This window comes from Alligator mississippiensis, chromosome 6 (genome assembly GCF_030867095.1).
Source record: "Alligator mississippiensis isolate rAllMis1 chromosome 6, rAllMis1, whole genome shotgun sequence".
Lineage (NCBI taxonomy): Eukaryota > Metazoa > Chordata > Crocodylia > Alligatoridae > Alligator > Alligator mississippiensis.
The window spans coordinates 69,881,761-69,902,784 of record NC_081829.1 but is presented as its reverse complement, the minus strand read 5'-3'; the positions used below and the strand labels follow the sequence as shown (position 1 = coordinate 69,902,784).

The 21,024-nt window shown below is 47.4% G+C and overlaps 1 protein-coding gene across 1 annotated transcript; it reads left to right on the top strand.

The window, feature by feature from the left end:
- Positions 1-235: 235 nt before the first annotated feature.
- FFAR4 (free fatty acid receptor 4) lies at positions 236-20,850 on the top strand. Its single transcript, XM_014607801.3, has 3 exons — positions 236-1,230; positions 1,986-2,114; positions 19,854-20,850. The coding sequence occupies exons 1-3, from the start codon at positions 706-708 to the stop codon at positions 20,259-20,261; spliced, it is 1,062 nt and encodes a 353-aa protein (XP_014463287.2). The 5' UTR covers positions 236-705; the 3' UTR covers positions 20,262-20,850.
- The last annotated feature ends 174 nt before the right edge of the window (positions 20,851-21,024 follow it).

Below are 21,024 nucleotides of genomic sequence, written 5' to 3'. Positions count from 1 at the left end.
TTTTAGTATCAGGCTCCCCTTCACCAGAGATACTGATAATGATAATAATAAATCATTGCCTTCACCATTTTCGGGCCCCCTTTCTGTCCAGGCTGCAGGTGACCCCCCAGTTTGCCCATGCCTGTGTCCGGCCCTGCCCACACTCCTCTATGCCATGTCAGGCTGAGGGTGGTCGTATTTACAGTTGTATGGGCCGGGTGGAGAGGGCAGGGGGCCGGACTCGGTGACCTCCCGGGGTGTCTTCCAGCCCTGCTTCTCTAGGACTCGAGCGGTGTAAAAGCAGCCCCGCTCAGCCGGGACCTGTTTGTGAGGCAGCTCCGGGGATCCCCGCGTCAGGTCCCGGCATGAAGGCAGCGGGAGCCCCCACCCGCTGCCGTGCGAGCCGCCCCGGGGCAGAGCGGGAAGCCCGAGGCCCGGGGCGGCGCCCCTCAGCCGCGCGGGCGGGAGCGGCAGCGGGAGCGGCAGCGCCGGGCGGGCAGCGCGGGCCGGGCTCCCCCGCCCTCCCCCGACGGCGTCACCTGCGGCACCTCGGGCGGCGCGGCCACCGCCCGCCAGGGCTCACACCCGCCGCCACTTCCTCGTTGCGCGGCCGGCGCCGCACGGACACGCGGGGCGCGGAGGCGGCCGCGATGCGCAGCGCGCAGGGGCCGGGCGGGGTGGCGTCCCCGCCGCGCCGCGGCTAGCGGGGCTCGACGGGGCGGGCCGATGCCCGAGGCCGGGAACGGCACCCGCTTCCCCTTCTTCTCGGAGGTGAAGGGCGAGGCGCACGTGGCGCTGAGCGCCCTGGAGTCGGCCGTGCTCGGCGGCGTCTTCGTGGCCGCCCTGCTGGGCAACGCCCGCGCCATCGCGCTGCTGGTCCGGCGCCGCCGCCGTCGCCGCAGCCTCCGCGCCGCCAGCGGCCTCGTGCTCAACCTCTTCTGCGCCGACCTGCTCTTCATCAGCGCCATCCCGGCCGTGCTGGCCGTGCGCTGGACCGAGGCCTGGCTGCTGGGCGACGCCGTCTGCCACCTGCTCTTCTACGTGATGAGCCTGAGCGGCAGCGTCACCATCCTGTCCCTGGCCGCCGTCAGCCTGGAGCGCGTCGTCTGCATCGTCCGCCTGCGCCGCTCGTCGTGGGGCCGCGGCCGCCTCCTGCCCGCCGCGCTGCTGCTCATCTGGGGCGCGGCCGCGCTCGCCACGCTGCCGCTCTGCCTCTTCTTCACCGTGGTGCGCCAGCCCGTGGGCGGCAAGGTGAGCCGCGAGGGGCTGGGGCTGGACGGCGGGGGCGCTGCTTGGCCCTCGGGGCCGCCCTCCCCCGCCGTCTGCGGGACAGAGCGGACTAGCCAGCAGTCGCGCCTCCGCGGAGGGCTCCGGGGCTCGGGCCGCCACTTACTCTCTTACTTATCCCGCCCTGCCCGTGCCCGTGCAGTGCCTCAACTGCAGGCAGAGGCCTCCCACAGCTCCCCCTTCCCGCACGCTGCCCCTTGCACAGCTGGTGTCCCGGCCACGGCAGAGGAAACGCGTGGGTCCGGCTAGGAATTCATGGAAAACCCACGCAGGCATTGAGGCAGGTGAAGCTACAGCGAACAGCAGCTGCCTGGCTGATTTCTGGTCCTTCCTGGTCTAACCCCATATTTCGCACAAGTGAATCAGAAATGAGGGTTGGAAGGGACCTCAGGAGGTCTAGTCCAACCCCCTACTCAAAGCAGGAATTTCCATCTGAGTATCATCCCTAGCATAGCATTTGCTGTGTAACTACAGCAGGAATTCAATTTTTTGCATAGCATAGCTTGCCAACTGTACACCTGCCACTGTGTTAAAAGAAAACATACCACCCTGAATGAGTCTTTTGTTCTGATTAGTAATAGTTTCCATAGCTCCAGTTACTCAATGGCCAATTATTTTAATGGGACGAGGGGCTAACTTCCTTGATTTACATTTTAGCCTTGGTGTAAAGTTCGCTATGGATTGCATGCTAATTATCTTCTTTTACTCTTCGCAAACAGGAAATACAGGTGTGCACCTTGGTTTGGCCCAGCGTTGCAGGAGAGATATCTTGGGATATAACTTTCAGCATCATCATCTTTGTAATACCAGGATTAATCATTGTGATCAGTTATTCAAAAATTTTGCAGGTATCGTTTCCTTATAGTTTTCTTACACAACTATTAGAATGAAGCAGTGTTTAAATAACAAGTATGATATCTGAGTGCCCAGTAATATGGGGAAAACTGAACAGAATAGACTGTATTTGCAGAAAGAGAAAAATACATAACATAAATAAGCAGACAAGGTTCCTTGGGTGAATTTGATAGCTTTTATTAGACCAACCTAAATAGTTGGAAAATAATTATTAAGCAAGCTTTTGTGTTCAAAAACCCTTCATCAGGCTAAGGAAGTTACAGCAGTTGGTGTGTGCTTTTCCTGGATGGAATGAAAAGTAAAGAAGCCAGTGGCTGGGCTGGCACGCATACAAGACAGGTAGTCAGTGAAAATGTAGATTGAGGAGTCAATGGGTGAGAGACAGGTGGGAGGGGCGGGGTGGGGGGGAGAGAGAGAAGGGGATGAAAGTGGTGAGATACCTGGGGAGTCAGCTGTCAGGCAGGTTATAATGTGTCATAAATCCAATGTCTATATTTAGTCCATAATTTTTAGTATCCAGGAGGTTGATGAAGTGGAGTTCATAGGCTCGTCTCTGGGAAGTGTTTTGTAAGTTTCCTTTGCGGATCAGGACTGAGAGATTGGAGAGAGAGTGGTTTTCTTGTGAGAAATGTGCCCCCACAGGCAATTAGGTATTTCTGTCTTTGATAGATTTCCAGCATGCGTTCATTCTGGTGCTCAGTTGTTGTTTGGTCTCTCCTACGTATTTTCCATCAGGGCATTTGGTGCATTGGATGAGGTATATTACATTTCTGGAGGTGCAGCTGTAAGATCCTGGGATGCTGATGGCTCTGTTGTGGGGTGTAGTAATAGTGGGGGTGGTGATGTGTTGGCAGGTTTTGCATTTCTTGTCATGGCACGGTCTGGATCCTTTTGGTGTGTTTTGGGCTTGAGGAAGTTTGCTTCTGGTGATGAGGTTAGCGAGGTTCGGTGCTTGTTTGAAGGCTAGGATGAGTGGCTCTGGGAAGACATTTTAAGAATAGGGTCTCTTTCTAGTATGGGTTGCAATTGTTTGAGGATGTTCAGTACAGGTTCAAGGGAGGGGTGATATGTCATAACCAGCAGTGTGCGATTTGTGGGGGGGTTTCTTCTGTACTACAGCAGTTCTTCACGTGGTGTCCGGGTGGCTCTTTCAAACGTGCAATCTATCTCTCTGGAGGAGTATCCTGGTTGGGTGAAAGCCTTTTTAAGATTGTTGAGGTGGCAGTCCCGGGTGTTCTCTTCAGTGAAAATTCGGTGGTATCTGAGGACTTGGCTGTATATCACTGCTGTAACTTCCTTAGCCTGATGAAGGGATTTTGAACCCAAAAGCTTGCTTAATAATTATTTTCCAACTATTTGGGTTGGTCTACTAAATGATATCAGATTCACCCAAGGAACCTTGTCTGCCTATGTCCTTAGAGCAACACGGCTACAACCTACACCCTGTAACATAAATAAGGCACTTCCACCTGTACCTTAAAATAAAGTTAGTTTCACATACACTTTGGGGCATCTTATGTATCACAATTTAGGGCCCATATCAACCTGCTAAATGCTACTAGAGATTCAAACATCTTGAACAGCTGAAAACTACTGTTGGCCATATTCTTGTACCCTGAATGCCAAATGGCTTTAATAGAAATTGTAGGACAGCAAAGGAATTGGGACAGGGACCTAAAGGCCTTAACTATGTCCCCTTTCTCTATTCTGTCCTTCTCCTGCTTTTGTTTTGCATTTCAATGATGTGCTTTTTGTTAGTATGTAGTTACTTCCCCCAGCTTTCTCAACAGTTAATGGTGGTCAGCAAACAAAAGCAGAAGACAAAACATTTGAATCCTACTTGTAATAACACGTTTGGTTATCTGTAGGGCTGTGCAAAACGCTTGTGTTTTGTGTCGGTTTTGGATTTGGTGTTTCAACAGGACAGCAATTGGTTTCGGCATTTCGAATCGCTGTTTTGTTTCATTTTGGCCGAAACCGTTTCAAGTTTCAACACTGTTCCGGTGTTTCAGACATAGGCTATAATGAGGAATGACTAAAATGCCTATAACTTTGTCATTTCTTGTCTGACTCTGATGAAAATTGCAGGAATGGGAGCCCCTTCTGAAGGCATGAAGCCTGCCAAGTTTCAAGGAGATAAGTACAGGGATTTCTGGGAAACTACACCTCAAAGTGCTGAGAGCAAAACTCGTGTCACGTGTGTGTGTTAAGGCAGAGTGGGGTGAAAACAGCAGGGATAGTAGCCCCTGCTGAGGCCATGAAGCCTGCCAATGCTCTGCATGACCTCGCTCACCTTAGGAACACGCCCCGCTGTGTGCCCGCCTTTCCCCCACTGGTCAAGGGTAGCCTGGCTCTGCTTTGGAGGGAGGAGTGCTTTCAAGTGAGATGGGGACTTCTTTTTGGGCACGCTTCCACTGGTGCCAGGCTGAGGAGGACCAAGCACAAAGGGGTGGTGCCTGCAGAGATGCATCAGCATCCCCATGGTGCTTGTGCATTTTGCTCCCTGGCCCCAGCTTGTCTTGGCTTGGCAGTGCAGGCAGATAGCATATGTGGGATCATCTGACACCTGAAAATGATCCCAGACCACACTACCCGCTCGCTTCTGGGGTGCGAGTGGGGCTCCTGCCTTATCCCCCTCCTCAGCAGGCAGAGGCACAACAACAGGAGGGGCTGAGTCAGCTGCCCCAACAGCCTCCTCTGCAGTCTCTTCCAGGGAAGGGGACTTGGCTCTAGGGGAACTTTGAGGGGGTGGAGCACAAACTCTTCTTCCCCTCCTGCCCCAGAATTTCTTGTGCTATCAAGTTGAGGTCCCCTACTTCAAGACTGAGCTCCTCTAAGACTGGGAGTGGGAGGCTCATGCTGGGACTTGCAGTTGGGGTGGAGGAGACTGCTGCTGGTGCTGCTTGTTGTCATGCTGCTGGTCCTGGGGTTTATTACCACAACTGGAGTCAGAGCGGGTGCAGCTGCAGGCACTGCTGTGACCTCCTTGCTCCCAGTACCAGCAAAAGCCTCATGGTTGGTTGAAAAGAGGCTTTGTCTCAGCTTGGGCAGTGGGGAACTGACACCTCTCCCTCTGCCCCCCCTCGCTCTCCTCCCAGACTTGGCAGCACTGGCCGTTCCAGCACACTTCATGTTTTCCTGTGTTGGAAAAGGTGTCTGACTGTGTGTAGTGTGTGTATATGTAGGTGTCTGTGTGTGTAGTCTATCTATTCTATGCTGTGCTTTTCTGAACAGTGCCTAGTGATCACACTGTCAGGCAAAACAGATTTTTTTTTCTTCAGGTAAAAAAAAAATAATAATTTTAAAGGAATGGATATAGAAAAAAAAGAAATGATATAGGGATAACAATACTAGTTTTGAAGTTAGGCTTGTATAGCTAAGCTGTGAGTGTAAGCTGTATCCTATCCAGTCCTTAGCAAGTAGAACACACACTCCCCAGGTAGACAGTAGCAGCTAGGAAGCAGTCGGAGTCAGTGCCTTTTAGATGCTGCTCTCTGGTGAGAGACAGGCTGACAGTTTAGGAACTCACAGGCTTATATGCTGTTTTAAAACTTTTTAAGTCCCTCCCACAGAGCACAAGGATTGGAAGGGACCTCAGGGACAGTTGGCAGACACTGGCCAGCTGCATATGTCAGTCTGTTTCCCTCTCATCCCCCTCCCTCTCCTTACTTTCTCTTTCCCTGCAAGCCCAGGTGTGAAACACCTTTGAAACACTGAAACATCTTCAAAACATCTTTCAACTTGTTTAGTTTCATTTTGAACATTTTGACATGTCTCCTGTTTTGTTTCGGATTTGGGATTCTGAGCATCTAAACGCTTGAAACACTGCTGAAATGAAACGGCGGTCGAAATTTTGCACAGCCCTAGTTATCTGCTAAAAATGGGTCTGGGAGTCAGAAGCTGGGCAGTATCCAGCCTAGCATGAGTGGTAGATGCCTAAATACTTTTAAAACTGGGACTAGATTAAAAAAAGGACTTGAGAACCTATAACTTATTTGCCAAGTCACCTAACCTCTTTAGTCATCTGTTCTCCCCTCCTTCCCTGAGTAAATTCTGGAACTTTGGTGTTAGGTGCTTCTGCACAGGGAGAGTAAAGTATTTCAGAGTTGGATCCAAAACACCAAGCACTGGGCCACATCATGTTAGCCAGTGTGAAACACTGAGCACAGATATCTGAAATCTCAGAAATGTAAGCATGTGAATTGGAGCAGGAAGATTATCCAGTAGAGAGCCTAGAACCGTCTCCTACGTCTGTTTTTTGAAGATGGAGGAGGGCTCACTGTGTTTGTTTGGGGTTTTGTTTGTTTGTTTTTTGTAAAAACCCAAACCAAACAAAAAACGCCCACAAGCAAAGGAAGAGGTGTTTGTGCTGCCACTGCTCCTTTTTATTACAATAAACTCTCGAGTATTTGTCCAGGAAATGGGAGATCTGAGTTCAACACCCTCCTTAGCCAAAGGAATTTCAGATTATTTCTATTTATTATCCAGCGACTGTTCAATGTAAAATAGCTTATAACTTGGTGGTTATGGCCCTTTCCTAGGAAGCAGAAGATATGGGGCAGTTCTATGCATATCCCAGAACAGAAGATACCTAGGGATCTCTTAGATTGGGGTGGGCAAAATATGGCCCGCAGGCTGGGTCAGCCAGCCTGTGAGGCCATTCTATCTGTCCTGCGGGGCCCATAAAAATTTTTTGAAAATTAAAATGTATCTGTCCTTGGTTCCTGTCAAAAATGACAGGAACCAGGAGCAGTAGGACCCAGGAAAATCTTCGGCGAGCTCCTGCAACAGCAGGGCCTGCCTGGCCCTGCCCCCGCAGCTGGAAGCCCCAGCAGGGGCTTCTGGCCTGGGACCACGTAGCTGTCCCAGTGCGGGAAGCTCAGGTAAGTGGGGGGGGAGGGCAGGGAAGGAGCTGGTGCAGAGTGTGGGGAAAACCAGCCCCTCGCCCGCCCCAGGGCTGGCGCTCCCTGCTGCAGCTGCTCTCAGCCTGTGCGGGGCTGTCCTGAGCAGGCACAGGTAGTCCCACACAGGCTGTGAGTGGCTGCAGCACGGGATGCCAGCCATGGGGCGGGGGAGGGGCCGCTTTTCCCCCACACAGCACCATCTTGTAACCCAGCCCCGCGCTGGCTCCAGGCTTGCCTGTTGGGGCTGCGCCGTGGCAGTAGCAGCTGCGGCCCCCCGACTTGTTGCGCTTGGCAGCATTTGCTGCTGCTACTTGAGACCTTGTGGTACACATGCTGCAGGTTAGCTACCCCAAACTAGTTTCCCTGTGTGGCCTGCTGTTGAAGAACCAGTCTGGTTCTAAGGGCCCACTACTACAAGGTGTCTATTGAAGTTAAAAGCAACTGAGAATACTCAGAACCCATTAAAAATCATGTCTTAAGTGCTAGGGTCTTGATCCAAAGAAGACTTAGGTGCCTAAAACAGAACTTAAGTGGACTTAGGCATCTAAAGTCCACAACCTGTTATCCAAAAAAACCCAACTCTGCTTGCAAGCTGCCAACATCTGAAGATACCTATTGTCACTAGGTGCCTTCCTATTTGATCTAAGACAAGGGCAGGCAATTATTTCGGGCAGAGGGCCACTTACCCAGTTTTGGCAAGCTGTTGAGGGCTGCATGGGTAGCCCTGCCCCTTGACAGGTGCCCCGCCCTCTGGTCACCCTCTCAGGACCAATGTCCCAGGGTCAGCACCGGTGGGGCCCAGAGCCCCGTTCCGGCTCTGGTCTTGAAAAGAGCTGAGCACAGCCCAAAAGGGGCAAAAGTGAACAGACGGGTAACACCTGGGAGGCTTGGGCATGGCTATGAAGGGAGAGGAAGAGGCCACGTAATAAGCCCTTAAGGTGATGAGTAGTGGAATGTGCTAATTAGTACAAGACCTGGCTCCAGAATCCCTGGGGTCGCCTCCTTTTTGACAAGTACACATTATATCAAGGTGTGGCAGGAAGCAGAAGGGGAGGATCCTTAAAGGGATAGTGAGAGACAAGGGCCGAGTGGCAACTAGAAGGCATCACAGCTATTCCTGGGGCCAGGCTCCACCTACACTTACCTTCCCTAAGGTTTTTTCTATTCCTGGGGGCAGGCTCCACTTACACTTACCTTCCCTAAGGTTTCTTCTTTTCTTGCCATTCTCTAGGTTTCTTCACAATCCCATTTCCTTTTGGGTAAACACTCCTTTTTTGTCTGAGAAGAGATACTGGGTCTTGTGACTGGATACTTTCTTCTGATGAAGGTTTAGTCCTTGGCATCGTTTCCATCAGCCCTGGGAGCTCTAAAAAACAGCTGACTTTGTCTGTATCTTCAAAGCTGTGGTCTACTTAAAATGCTGCATTTCTTTTATGCTGTACCAATCCATGGTTCCTTGTGCCCCACATTCCTACTTGAAGTACAGATGTCTGTGTGGATGCTGCATAATGGATGATGGATTTCAAAGACTGTGTCCCAAAAGAGCATGATAGCAATTCAGGTGTTATAGTTTCAAACAAGAGATCACTTATAAACAGTGATAGACAGGAGACGTAGCATTGTTTTGCAATGGGAAATATTTCTTTCTGCCAGAGCCCAGTTTTAGTTCATCAAACAGACCAAAACATTTTCAGTATCCCAAGCACTATGGATTTGTCAGCACCAGGGATCCAGGTTTTCTTTTCATCACTGAAAAATGTGGTAAAACCTGAATTTTCTCATTTTAAGGAGATAAACCTGGATTTTCTTCTGCCTTGTGGCCATGTGCATGCGAATGTGCGTACGTGCACTTGGCACCCCCTGCTGACTGCCCTCTATGTGGGGGCCCTGGGAGCTGGGCTACAGTGAAATTTGGGGTGGCTGCAGCTATCTCCGTAGCCCCCACCAAGAAGAGCCTGGTGCAACCCCAGCTCCAGCTCACAACTGCAGCCCACCCGCCCTGCCCCAGGCAGATCTAGGGGCACACATCCCCACCTGCCTATGCCCTCCAGGGTGCAAGCAGCAGCGGAAGCCACCCCCCAGATGAGCCGTGGCTCCATCCCGCGCCAATCCCCACCCCAGGTGGGCAGCGCTTGCCCCTGCCTCCCCCACCATGGGGGGTGTTGATTTGCCCCCCCACACCCCTTCCCTCCCCTTCCACCACAATGGACCTACCAGCTGCATGCAGCTGTATTGGAAATCGGACGGTGTTGGCTGATATGCCTCCTTAAAAATCGGCTGTCATTATCGGCCCCCGAAATCTCTATCAGTGCACCCCTATTAAGCAAGGATGCCTCTGTTTCTCCATGTATGAGTAACTGGTATGCTATCTAGTTAAACAGGAGTTATTGGTGTCCTTATATTGGGAAAAGATGGTTCTAGGAAAGCATTTCAATAGGTTTCATTTCTGAATATGCCTTCTCTCATCCTTAGCGTGAAAAAATAGATAAGTTGCTAATACAAATGCAGGTCCTCACAGTTAACACATGCATGCTGTATTAACTTCTAAGAAAAAAAACATTTTTAAACCAGATGCCACCCAGGATTAGAAACTCCAGACTAAACATTGTTTTATATGAAATAGCAGCCTGGCCTTTGAAATAACCTGATTGTAATCATTCCACAGCTGGTGGAGGAGCAGATCAAAAGCAAATTAATACTGCAATGCTTCATCAATCAGCCTTGGGTGTGTGCACATCAGTGATTTAAAGCAATTATAAGGAAGACAGAAGTATGGCCTGCATTTACAGGCAACTTTTTATAACCAAGGATTCCCTAAAAAAATCACCATTTCCAACCCTTGCGCACAACCATAAGGCACAGAAACATTACCAACACCTTACAACATGCTACTGGTGAAAAAGCAGGAGAGACGAAGGGTACCACCAGTGCCCTGCTACTGGTGATGGAGAAGTCATTGGTTAATGTATGTTCAAAGGACATGATGAAGAGAATAATTCTGACAAGGCAGCTTAATGTATGTACCAAGCTACTGAAAAAACCCTGTGTATAGTGTCGTGGAAACACACACAGAGTACTTTTGGGTCAGGTCAGCAGAAGCTTTTATTCAAAAGAAACTACAGCTGTAGGGGGAGTTCCAAAGTGACATGGATTTCCCAAGCACTTGGAAGGGGTCCCCCCCCAAGAGCAAAATCAGGAGGCTTATATACTTTTTAACAGTCGCTTACAACTCACCTGATCATATAGTGAAATTAGCATGAAAAGCGGCTATAATATTACTTCATTATTTCTTTGCTGTTATCAGGATGGGAATTATGGGGGAGATAGGGTTAGTTCACAAACCTCCTTCTTGCACCTGGAAATCTACTTTGTACATACTTTTTTTTTTTCTTCTACCTCCAAGGCCGCGGTGAGCGAAGCATTTGCAGAAGAGTTACAAAGAACAAACACTTGCCCTTATCTGTTCTACTGTACCGAGCCAGCAATTCTACACAAAGCGGTTATGTCATCTTATAACTAAAATAATCAAAGTTTAAGGCATATATTTTTTCTGATTCCACAGCCCCCCCCTTTGAGACTATTTAGTCTCACTTTAGCCTTAAATTTCCATTCTCATGAGCCCCTCTATTTCATCATGCAGCCTTTCATGTTTTCTTTCAATCTGCTCACACTTTTGTAACACCATTATTCTAGACTCTGCTGTGGGTTTTCTTGCCTTGCTAAAGCTTCCCCTGCTGGCTTTCACGCAGCAGAGGATCAGTTGCATTAAGACATAGAACATTATCAGAACTATCAAGACAAACAATATTCCATACAGGATTTTCTTGCCAAGGGCCCCGAAATCTGGGAGCCAGGAGGTTAGCCAAGACCACATTTCTTCTAGACCCCAGTCAGTATTTTCTGAGGCCACTTGATGTAGGACCCTTAACTGATTTCGGATTTTGCGAATGTCAGTTTCGATTCGCATGTCCTGATTGACATAGACACAACAGGTGGAGTTTACTAAGGCACATACTCCTCCCTGGGATACCAATAGGTAATCTAGGGCTATGCAGTGTTGTATAGTTACTTGTGAGATCTGGGAGATCTCTTTTTGCAGAGCCTGAATTGCATCCGCAGTGGCATTTCCCATAGCTTCCATTGTGGCTGAAATGTTAATTATGGCTAGTTCCAATTCTCTTACTCCAAGCCACGGTATGAAGGTTCTCACAAATCGATGGAACCCTGTGTTTCTGGTAGCTAAGGGGTTAACCGCCCTTTTCATGTGATGGTTGAAATTTTTTACTTGTTCCAGATATATTGCACTATGCATTTCGAAACCAGGGATAACACGTCCAAGAGTGCATGCCCCCACCCAATTCCAGGGCAAGATTTTATGAGCCCTGTTTCCGCAGAGCCAGTAAAGGCCTGGGGCAGAAAGGGTACTCAAATCTCGGCAGTTGTTGTGCCCTATCCGGCACTTTCGATTGATATGCATCGTATAGGACGGTCCACGTTCAGCTGTTATTCTGCTGGACCGAGATATATTACAAGAAGTAAAATTGGAGTGAATGTAAAATTCTGATCTGTTTGCAATGAGAGCAACATGAGGTTCCTTAGAAAAGTTGTAGACCATGAATCCTGTACAATTGAGAGAGGGTACGTTACCCAACAGGATTCCACTGGTGCTACTAGGGCTATAATCTAGAGTAGTTAGGCAATGAGGGTAGTGTCCTACAGGTGTGGCTTTATTATAAGCTCCGGTGTTGTTGGATCTGTAACAGAAAGGCGCCTCTACTCTTGGGGAGATTATCCAGTTAGCAGGGGCGGCCCTCCATTCTTTAGGAGCGGACCGATGGGCAGCTAACGAGTAGTGTCTAACGAAGCCGCCGTTTATTGTTCCCCATTGCTGGAGGGATATTGGTACTCCGATCATTGGGATTCCTTGGTGTAGGTGTGCTGGGCTGTGAGAGCATATCCAGCAGTCACTTTTATTTCCAGCTTGAGCCACCGCATGGGAGATCTGCAAATACAAATTTTTCTCCCACCCCCCTTGGGTGATACTGAGATACCCAAGTGTGATATATAAGGATATCAGTGCCATTTTTAGATACAGGAGGGACAAAGAATCTTAACAACAAACATAACCAGCACCAGTAAGAAAAAGAACACTACCAGCCAAACCCAGGATGGCAGCCAAAGTCTTTCTTCGTCCTCTGGGCTCAAGTTACCTAAAGGACTGATAATGTCGGCTCTTGGTCTTGATCGAGGTGGTGATCTTCCGAATGGGAGCATTCACTTTCTTCGAGGCCGAAGATGATATCTTCGTTCTTCAACTGATGAATCCGGCTGGGCTGAGGTGTTGGGTGCAGGGGAGAGGTTACTAGCACTTGCACCCTGATGCTCCTCACTTGCCTGAGTGAGGTCCTGAGGGTCTTTGTCCTTGGCCTCAGGGAAAGATCCCAACCTTGGTTGGAATACAACTGCTTCGGGGTCCAATGGAGGTGATACCTTCTTGCAGTGTGAGGCGTGAGTCCACGTTTGGTGACCTTGGCAACGAACAGCAGAATTAGTGGTTAGAAGTACCTGGAAAGGTCCTTTCCATCTGGGTTGAAGTGCGTTTTTCCGTTGATAGACCTTTACGTAGATCCAATCCCCTGGTTCGAGGTTGTGACAGGGAACATCCGGTGGTTGAGGTAAGGCTTCTTGGACCTGTGAATGAACAGACCTGGCATACTTCATTAATGCCTTGCAATAATTTAGTACAGTTTCATCAGTTAATTGTAGGTCTGTTTGGTGAGGGGCAACAGGTGGTGTAGCTGGCATCCTCATGGGTCGTGCCATGAGTATTTCATAAGGGGTTAGGCCATGTTTTCTGTTAACAGTGTTTCTAATGTGCATAAGAGCAATGGGCAGTGCATCAGGCCATTTGAGGCCTGTTTCAGCACAAATCTTCGAAATGCGCGTTTTTAAATCAGAGTTTTTACGTTCTACAGCACCACTTGACTGTGGATGATAACTACAGTGTAGGTGTTGCTGTATATTGAGTGCTTGGCAGATGTTTTTTACTATCTGTCCTGTGAAATGGGTGCCACGGTCACTATCTATTGTGAGAGGCAATCCAAATCTAGGGATGAATTCTTTGAGCAATTTCTTTGCTACAGTGATGGAATCAGCACGTACGCATGGGTAGGCTTCCACCCATCCAGAGAACACATCAATAATAACAAGAATGTACTCATAAGAACAGCACTTAGGTAGCTGCACAAAATCAATTTGCAGATTTACAAACGGTCCCCATGGAGGGGGATGGGCTGCGGGTGTCGTTTTTACCCGTTGCCCAATGTTGTGAGCTAAGCAGATGGGACAGGAGCTACAGTACTGTTGTGCCATGGAAGGAAAATTTGGGGCAAACCAATTTCTTTGTACTGTAGCAATCATTCCTCCCTTGCTCGTATGGGCCACAGAGTGGGTTAAACGAGCAAGATGTGGCAAAAGCTCTCTAGGCGCCACCAGGCGGCCGTCCGGGGAGCGCCAGAGAGAGTCGGGGTGCAGTGAACATCCTGCACGCAGCCAGTCATTTATTTCCTTTTTTGGGGCCTGATTTTGAAGAAGGGCCAGACTTGAAAGGCTAGCCAAAGGAGACTGGTCTGCTGAAAAACAAACAAAAACAGAGTTAGGAGCCTGTGGGCCAGAAAGGGCCGCATTTCTGGCAGAACGGTCTGCCAGATCATTTCCTCGTGTGACATCATCAAACGGTTTCTCATGAGCTTTACATTTAACAATAGCAATAGCAAGAGGCAATTGAACAGCTTCTAAGAGCGCTTTTACATAACAACCATGACTGATTTGGGTCCCTGATGAAGTGAGGAACCCTCTTTGTTTCCAGATTTGTCCAAAATCATGAACAACACCAAAAGCATACTTAGAGTCAGTATAAATGGTTGTGGTTTGATTTTTTGCAAGAATGCAAGCACGTGTTAAAGCAATGAGTTCAGCAACTTGAGCAGAACGAGCTTGGGGTAAAGAATAGGCTTCCAAAACAGCATACTGAGTGCATACTGCATATCCCGCAACTAATTTGCCTGCATCATTTCTAAGACAGGAACCATCAACAAACAAAACAAGGTCAGAGTTTGGGATAGGAATGTCCTTGAGGTCAGTTCGAGGGGTTAACAATTGAGTTGTGATAGACAGGCAATCATGAGGCTCACCATCAGAGGCAATAGGCAGAAGTGACGCAGGATTCAGAATTGAACAGCGATTTAAGGTTACATTTGCAGCTGACAGTAGAAGTTTCTCATATTTAGTAAGACGGGAATTGGAAATGTGCTGAGTTTTGCCCTTGAGCAGAAGGGCCATCACAGCATGTGGAACTGCAACGGTTAAAGAGTGTCCCAAAACTAGAGAATCTGCCTTTTCAACCAACAAGGCAGCAGCTGCAACTGAACGGAGGCAAGGAGGAAGTCCCGCAGCTACGGGATCAAGGGCAGAGCTGTAATATGCAATTGGGCGATGCTTTTCACCATGCAGCTGAGTGAGTACTCCTAAAGCGATTCCTTCCCGTTCATGACAAAACAAGGTAAAGGGTTTCTTATAATTAGGAAGTCCAAGAGCAGGAGCAAGAGTGAGGGCTTGCTTAAGGACCACAAATGCTTGTTCGGCTTCAGGAGTCCAAGGGAGGGGCTCCGGGGTGGTATCATGAATGAATGCTTGCAAGGGTTTTGCGAAAGCAGCATAACCCAGGATCCACTGTCTACAATAACCCGTTGCACCTAAGAATCCCCTCATCTGTTTTCTAGTCATAGGTTTGGGAATGTTGAGGATAGCTTCAACTCTACTAGGGGAAAGGTGTCGTTCTCCTGCTGAGATATCATGCCCTAAATAATGTACCTTAGACTTGCAGAGCTGCAATTTAGATTTTGAGGCCTTGTGGCCTTTCTGAGCTAAAGCTGTGAGGAGTGTCAAAGTATCTTGCTCACAGGCCTCTAAAGTGGGTGAGGCTAACAATAGATCATCAACGTACTGAACAAGGGTGGACCCCCCTTTGAACGTGATAGGATCCAAATCTTTTTTTAGGATCTGGGAAAACAGGGTTGGGGACTCTGTATATCCCTGAGGGAGTCTTGTCCAGGTATATTGAAATCCCTGATAAGTAAATGCAAACAGATACTGGCTATCCTTATGAACGGGGATAGAGAAAAAAGCAGAACAAAGATCCACTACTGTGAAATATGTAGCATCTGAAGGGATACAGGAAAGAATAGTGGCAGGGTTAGGGACCACGGGGAAAGCGGGTAACACAGCGGCATTTACAGCTCGAAGATCTTGCACAAAGCGATACGTATCTTTACCAGGTTTTTTGACAGGTAGGATAGGTGTGTTGCAAGGGGAGCGTATTGGGACAATAATCCCTTGCTCAAGGGGTGAAGAAACGACAGGCTTGATCCCTTCCTCAGCTTCCTTTGAGATGGGGTACTGTGGGACACGAGGAAGTGGCTTGGCAGGGTTCAGGATGATACGCACTGGTTCAGCACTCAGCATGTGCCCCACTTCATTCGCATGGGTGGACCACAGCTGTGGAGGTACTCGTGCCAACAGTTCCTCTTGCAAGAAGGAAGTGTCAGAATCAGAGTACTCCTGGGTTAGCAAAGCCACAAGCTCGGTTTCCCTATGTTCCGGTACCTCAAGGTAAACACCATCTGGGCTACAATAAATCACGCATCCCAGTTTACACAGCAAGTCCTTACCAAGAAGGTTGACAGGTGCACAGGGGCTAAGAAGAAAGGCATGATTCTCAGACAAAGGGCCAATAGAGATGGAGACAGGTTCAGAGACGGGATGTGGGATAGGTTGTCCGCCTATACCGACAGCATTTACAGTTTCAGGAGAATAAGGTAGAAAAGGAAACTCAGCAGCCTTTAGCGTGGAGCGGGACGCTCCGGTGTCGACAAGACAGGAGACAGGTTTACCAGAAATAAGGCATTCAACAAACGGACCAGATTGGTCAGTAGCAAGCAAAGGAGCAATGATGTCACTGTCCCTCAGGCTGTCCTATTCAACACTGGGAAAATTGACAGGAAGTGGAGGTGGGGGCTGGGGTCTGGGTCCTTGGCCGGGGCGGTTGGGGCATTCTGATTTCCAATGTCCTTCTTGCTTGCAATAATGACATTGGTTCCCATAGCCTGGGTTTTGTGGGCTCAAGGATCTATCTCTTCCCCTGAATCTACCCGGGCCTCCCCTTCCCCGTCCTCGTCCCCTTCCTCTACCTGGACCCTGCAACTGAGAAATCTGTAAGGCCATTAACTTAAACTCGGCACTGTCTTTAGACCGTTCCAATTTGTTATGAAAATGGTTAGCCGCAGCAAGGACTTCGGTCAAATCTTTAGTTTCCCAGCCAATAATTACTGTTTGAATTTTCTCAGCAATTTTAGGGTTAAGTCCCTGGACGAATGCTGCCACTATTGCTTGTTTAGCATTTCCGACTGGGTTATCCATTCCTGAGTATCGTTCAAATGCCTGTTTGAGGCGTTCTAAATAGTCACTGGGGTGTTCATTTTTGTTTTGTTTACAGGTATTTATTTTGGTCCAGTCTGCCTTTTTTGGGCAAATTGTGAGAACTGCCTGAACCAAAGCATTTCTCTTGTCAATAAAGTCTTGGCCAATCCCTGGGTTTTGATCTGGCCAAGTACAGGCAGCGTACAGACGTAGCATAGTCTCCTTGGGCAAAATGGATCGCATGAGCTGATTAATGTCAGCCCATGTTGGATTATAACAATTTATAACAGTCTGCAATTCTTCCTGAAATTTTTCTGGGTCTTCCCTGATTTTTGGGAACTTTTGAGTTAAATTGTAGAGATCACCTGGAGTCCAGGGTGCATGCACAGTTACTATATTTTGTCCATCAGTGCCAATGCCTGGCATTTGTCTTAGGGGGTAAACTTGTGCAGTTCGGGATCTCAGATTGATGGGAGATCTTTCCATGCCTATTCCCATTCTTCTAAATACACCTGTGGTGGGTTGTGACCCAGGAGTAAATTGCCACACTGGTGATGATCGAGTGGCAGATATGGTGGATGAGTCCGGACTATTAAGCTCCGTGGATGGATTTACTGAAGGAGCTTCAGCTAATGGGTCACTAGCCTGGGCTGCAGCCTGATGTTGAACCGGTTGTTGCTGATGTGGGAGTCCCAGGAGAGCGGGGTTCGAACAAAGGTCAAGGATATCCTCTGCTGGCTCCAGTGGTGGGGGCGCCTCGGGCAATGCTGGATACATTGGAGCGGTGGCCAGCGTGTAATTTGGGGGAGCAGCCAATTTCTCCCGAACAGCTTTTAACTGCTGTTTTAATTTTTCTTGAGAGTCTTTTAGGCTCCTAGTTTGAGATTCTGTCCGCCTTTTGGACATCTCATCATACCAATAAAAGAACGCGTCCCACTGGTTTTGTGGTGTTTTGGATCCACGGGACTCTAACGCCCCTCTCAAGTGCACTATTTTATCCTGATCAAATGTTCCTTCCTGTGGAAAATGTTTCACAGGATCATCCCTAGTATACCAGTTCCACTTATCCAGGTACTTGCAAGTCTCGGGAGAATAGTGTGTGTACATAAAGTACGCCGGAGTCCCCTTAGGGGGGACAGGAACCTGTTTAGACTGACTTGTTCCCATTTTCAGTCACACAGGGAGACGTAGGAGAGGCTTATTTAGGATGTCCGGGCCGCTCAGTGCCTTGCCCCGCAGTTTTTCACTGCCCAGACAAAAGGCTTCTGACCCGACACCGGCTCATAAAATGGAAATGGGGAGGGAAACACTAGAGGGATCCTTTCACTCCTGCTTTCGGCAGAAGCTACTGGGACGAGGGGTTTGGAAAAGACAAAATCACTCAGACGCCCTGTCCACTGGGTCACGAGGTTCCAGTTGGGTCCCCTTGCTTTCAAAACTGCCCTGTCAGGCAGAATTGGGGCGGCTGAACCCAACCGTAGTCTCAGTCCTGGTCAGTGGCTCATATTTCTAAATACACACACACATTCATTCAATAAGCCCTGTCCACTGGGTCACGAGGTTCCAGTTGGGCCCCCTTGCTTTCAAAACTGCCCTGTCAGGCAGAATTGGGGCGGCTGAGCCCAACCGTAGTCTCAGTCCTCGTCAGTGGCTCATATTTCTAAATACACACACACATGCACATTTATTCAGTCAGCCAGACCTCCTAACCCACACCGCCTTAGTTAATTAACTACAAGCCCGATGTGCTGTTGGATGAAGGTGCCTCAAACAGTTTCTCCCTAAAACGTACGTTACCAGACACAAAATGGGATCCTTTACCAGACAGAAAATTTTAGCCGGCAGTAAGGTTCAGACTGACCTGTTTTAACAAGGTTCAGATCCAGTTACCACGGCCAAGTTGGGAGCCTACAGGCAGTCCTCCTCCGAAACCCCAATAGAGATTTTGAATTAGGTCTCTTACCTCTCAAGTTTGGCGCCTCAGGGTTCGGGGGGGGGGGGTAGCCTGCGGTCCTCCTTCCTCAGCCTGTGTTCTGGATCCGAGTCACGGCACCAGGAATTGTCGTGGAAACACACACAGAGTACTTTTGGGTCAGGTCAGCAGAAGCTTTTATTCAAAAGAAACTACAGCTGTAGGGGGAGTTCCAAAGTGACATGGATTTCCCAAGCACTTGGAAGGGGTCCCCCCCCAAGAGCAAAATCAGGAGGCTTATATACTTTTTAACAGTCGCTTACAACTCACGTGATCATATAGTGAAATTATCATGAAAAGCGGCTATAATATTACTTCATTATTTCTTTGCTGTTATCAGGATGGGAATTATGGGGGAGATAGGGTTAGTTCACAAACCTCCTTCTTGCACCTGGAAATCTACTTTGTACATACTTTTTTTTTTTCTTCTACCTCCAAGGCCGCGGTGAGCGAAGCATTTGCAGAAGAGTTACAAAGAACAAACACTTGCCCTTATCTGTTCTACTGTACCGAGCCAGCAATTCTACACAAAGCGGTTATGTCATCTTATAACTAAAATAATCAAAGTTTAAGGCATATATTTTTTCTGATTCCACAATAGGGATGGGCTTGGCCCAAGTCTTCAACTGAAAGACTTGGTAAGTGATAGAATCTGAACTGAGAACCACATTTTGAAAGCATCTAACCTTTACAATAGGATAAACATGGACTCTGGATTCAAACAGCTACATGCTTCAGGCATTAACAGCTGGATCCACATTTTTCATTTAAGCCTGGAATCCTGAAGTGCAGCTCTGTTCTGAAAAGTAACTGCAAAAATGGCTCTGCCCACTCAGCAGATGTGTTCCCTTAGTGTGTCATATTTTCTGATTAAAAGAAACTGCTTCTACTTTTTTACTCCGCAGAGCCAACATGGCTACACAAATTAACTGGATTCTGTACCTTCTTGTGAATCATCAGGCTCATTAGCTAGTTTCCCATTTACACATGTGTAAAAAAAAAAAAATCGATGGGTGTACACAGATGTCATAACCCAAGTCATAATTTGAAGGTAATGGGATTTCAAGGGTAATTAAGGTCTTAATTTGGCCTGCAAAGTATTTATTGCTGGTGATGAAACATGGGGGATGGGGGAAGAAGAACCAATCTTAACTACCAGATTGATGTTGAGCTTCACAGCTGGCACTTAGGACAATATCTTTATGCTTGTAAATTGAACACATTTGAAATGGAATCATTGAGGGGCAATAAAGATGGAACTCTGTAATGTTTTTTTTAATGATCATTTCTTGGGGTAGGGATATGATATGCCAACATTTACTTCAGCAGCTTTTAAAACCTATTGTTTCAATTAAAATAATTTTGTTTTCTCAATGCAGATTACAAAAGCATCAAGAAGAAGATTAAATGCTGGTTTAGCCTACTCAGAACATCATCAGATTCAAGTTTCCCAACAAGATTACAAACTATTTCGAACTCTGTTTGTGTTGATGATCTCTTTCTTCATCATGTGGAGCCCAATAATCATCACTATTCTCTTAATTTTAGTTCAGAATTTCAAGCAGGATTTGAACATTTTGCCAACATTTTTTTTCTGGATAATGGTCTTCACTTTTGCCAATTCTGCTGTCAACCCAATTTTATACAATGTTACCCATTTCAGACATGAATGGTACCGAGTTTTTTTCTGCTGTGCAACATCTTCAGAAAGGACAGCAGCCGGTACGGACACGATAGTAAGAAGACATGACCACGAACAACCTAACGTGTGTGTTATTTCTAAATAATTATTTGATGGAGGTACAGTGATTGAAAAGTAAGAGCAGAATTGTACTCTGCAAGGCAGATTTTTACCTAGTGAAAACTGTATTGACTTTAATACAGCAAAAACAGTTTATAGTGCAGACCCTTAGCTAGTATTTTTATTATTTATTTTTTTACTAAAGATAGAAAGCAAGTTTTTACACCCCAGTTAAAGAGTTACATGGATTTGTAGTATCCTAAGCAGCAAAAAGAAAAAGTTCATATACATTTTCGTGCACAAACTAACTTGTGCATACCTGAACATAAGTTTGTGTAGACTAGTCTGTTTTTTGCAGCAAATTCTAATCTTAATATTCAAATGTGGATTTTTAGAGTTCATGACTTTGCTGACATCCCAAGTTTGGAAATGTGACCCTTGGTGTTACTTAAACTCAGGCACTATTTTACTAGATCCCACAAATAAAGTTACAGCAGGCAGAAATGTTTACTGTTTTTACAGTTATAACAATCGGTTCTTTACAAAATCGGTTCTGTGTCAGTCCAAAAGAAATCTAATAAATTAAAGCTATTTTGTGATGTGATTAATAAACATCTTTTTTTCTTTAAATATTATTATGCTTTCCCGTCAGTCCAATAAAGGAGGCAGAAGTTATTTCAAGAAAATTTAAGATATTTTAATAACTAGCAGATTTTTTAAAATTTGTCTACAGGGCTCTTAGTAAAAAAAAAAAAAAAATCAATAACAAAATTGAAAGATTAACACAATACACGACCATTCAAATTCCT

What these genes read in the sequence shown, in the direction of transcription:
- FFAR4 (XM_014607801.3), top strand. Translation starts at nt 706, where the DNA reads ATGCCCGAGGCCGGGAACGGCACCCGCTTCCCCTTCTTCTCGGAGGTG. An exon ending in GCCAGCCCGTGGGCGGCAAG is followed by an intron (nt 1,231 to 1,985) that starts GTGAGCCGCGAG and finishes CTTCGCAAACAG; the next exon opens with GAAATACAGGTGTGCACCTT. An exon ending in GTTATTCAAAAATTTTGCAG is followed by an intron (nt 2,115 to 19,853) that starts GTATCGTTTCCT and finishes TTCTCAATGCAG; the next exon opens with ATTACAAAAGCATCAAGAAG.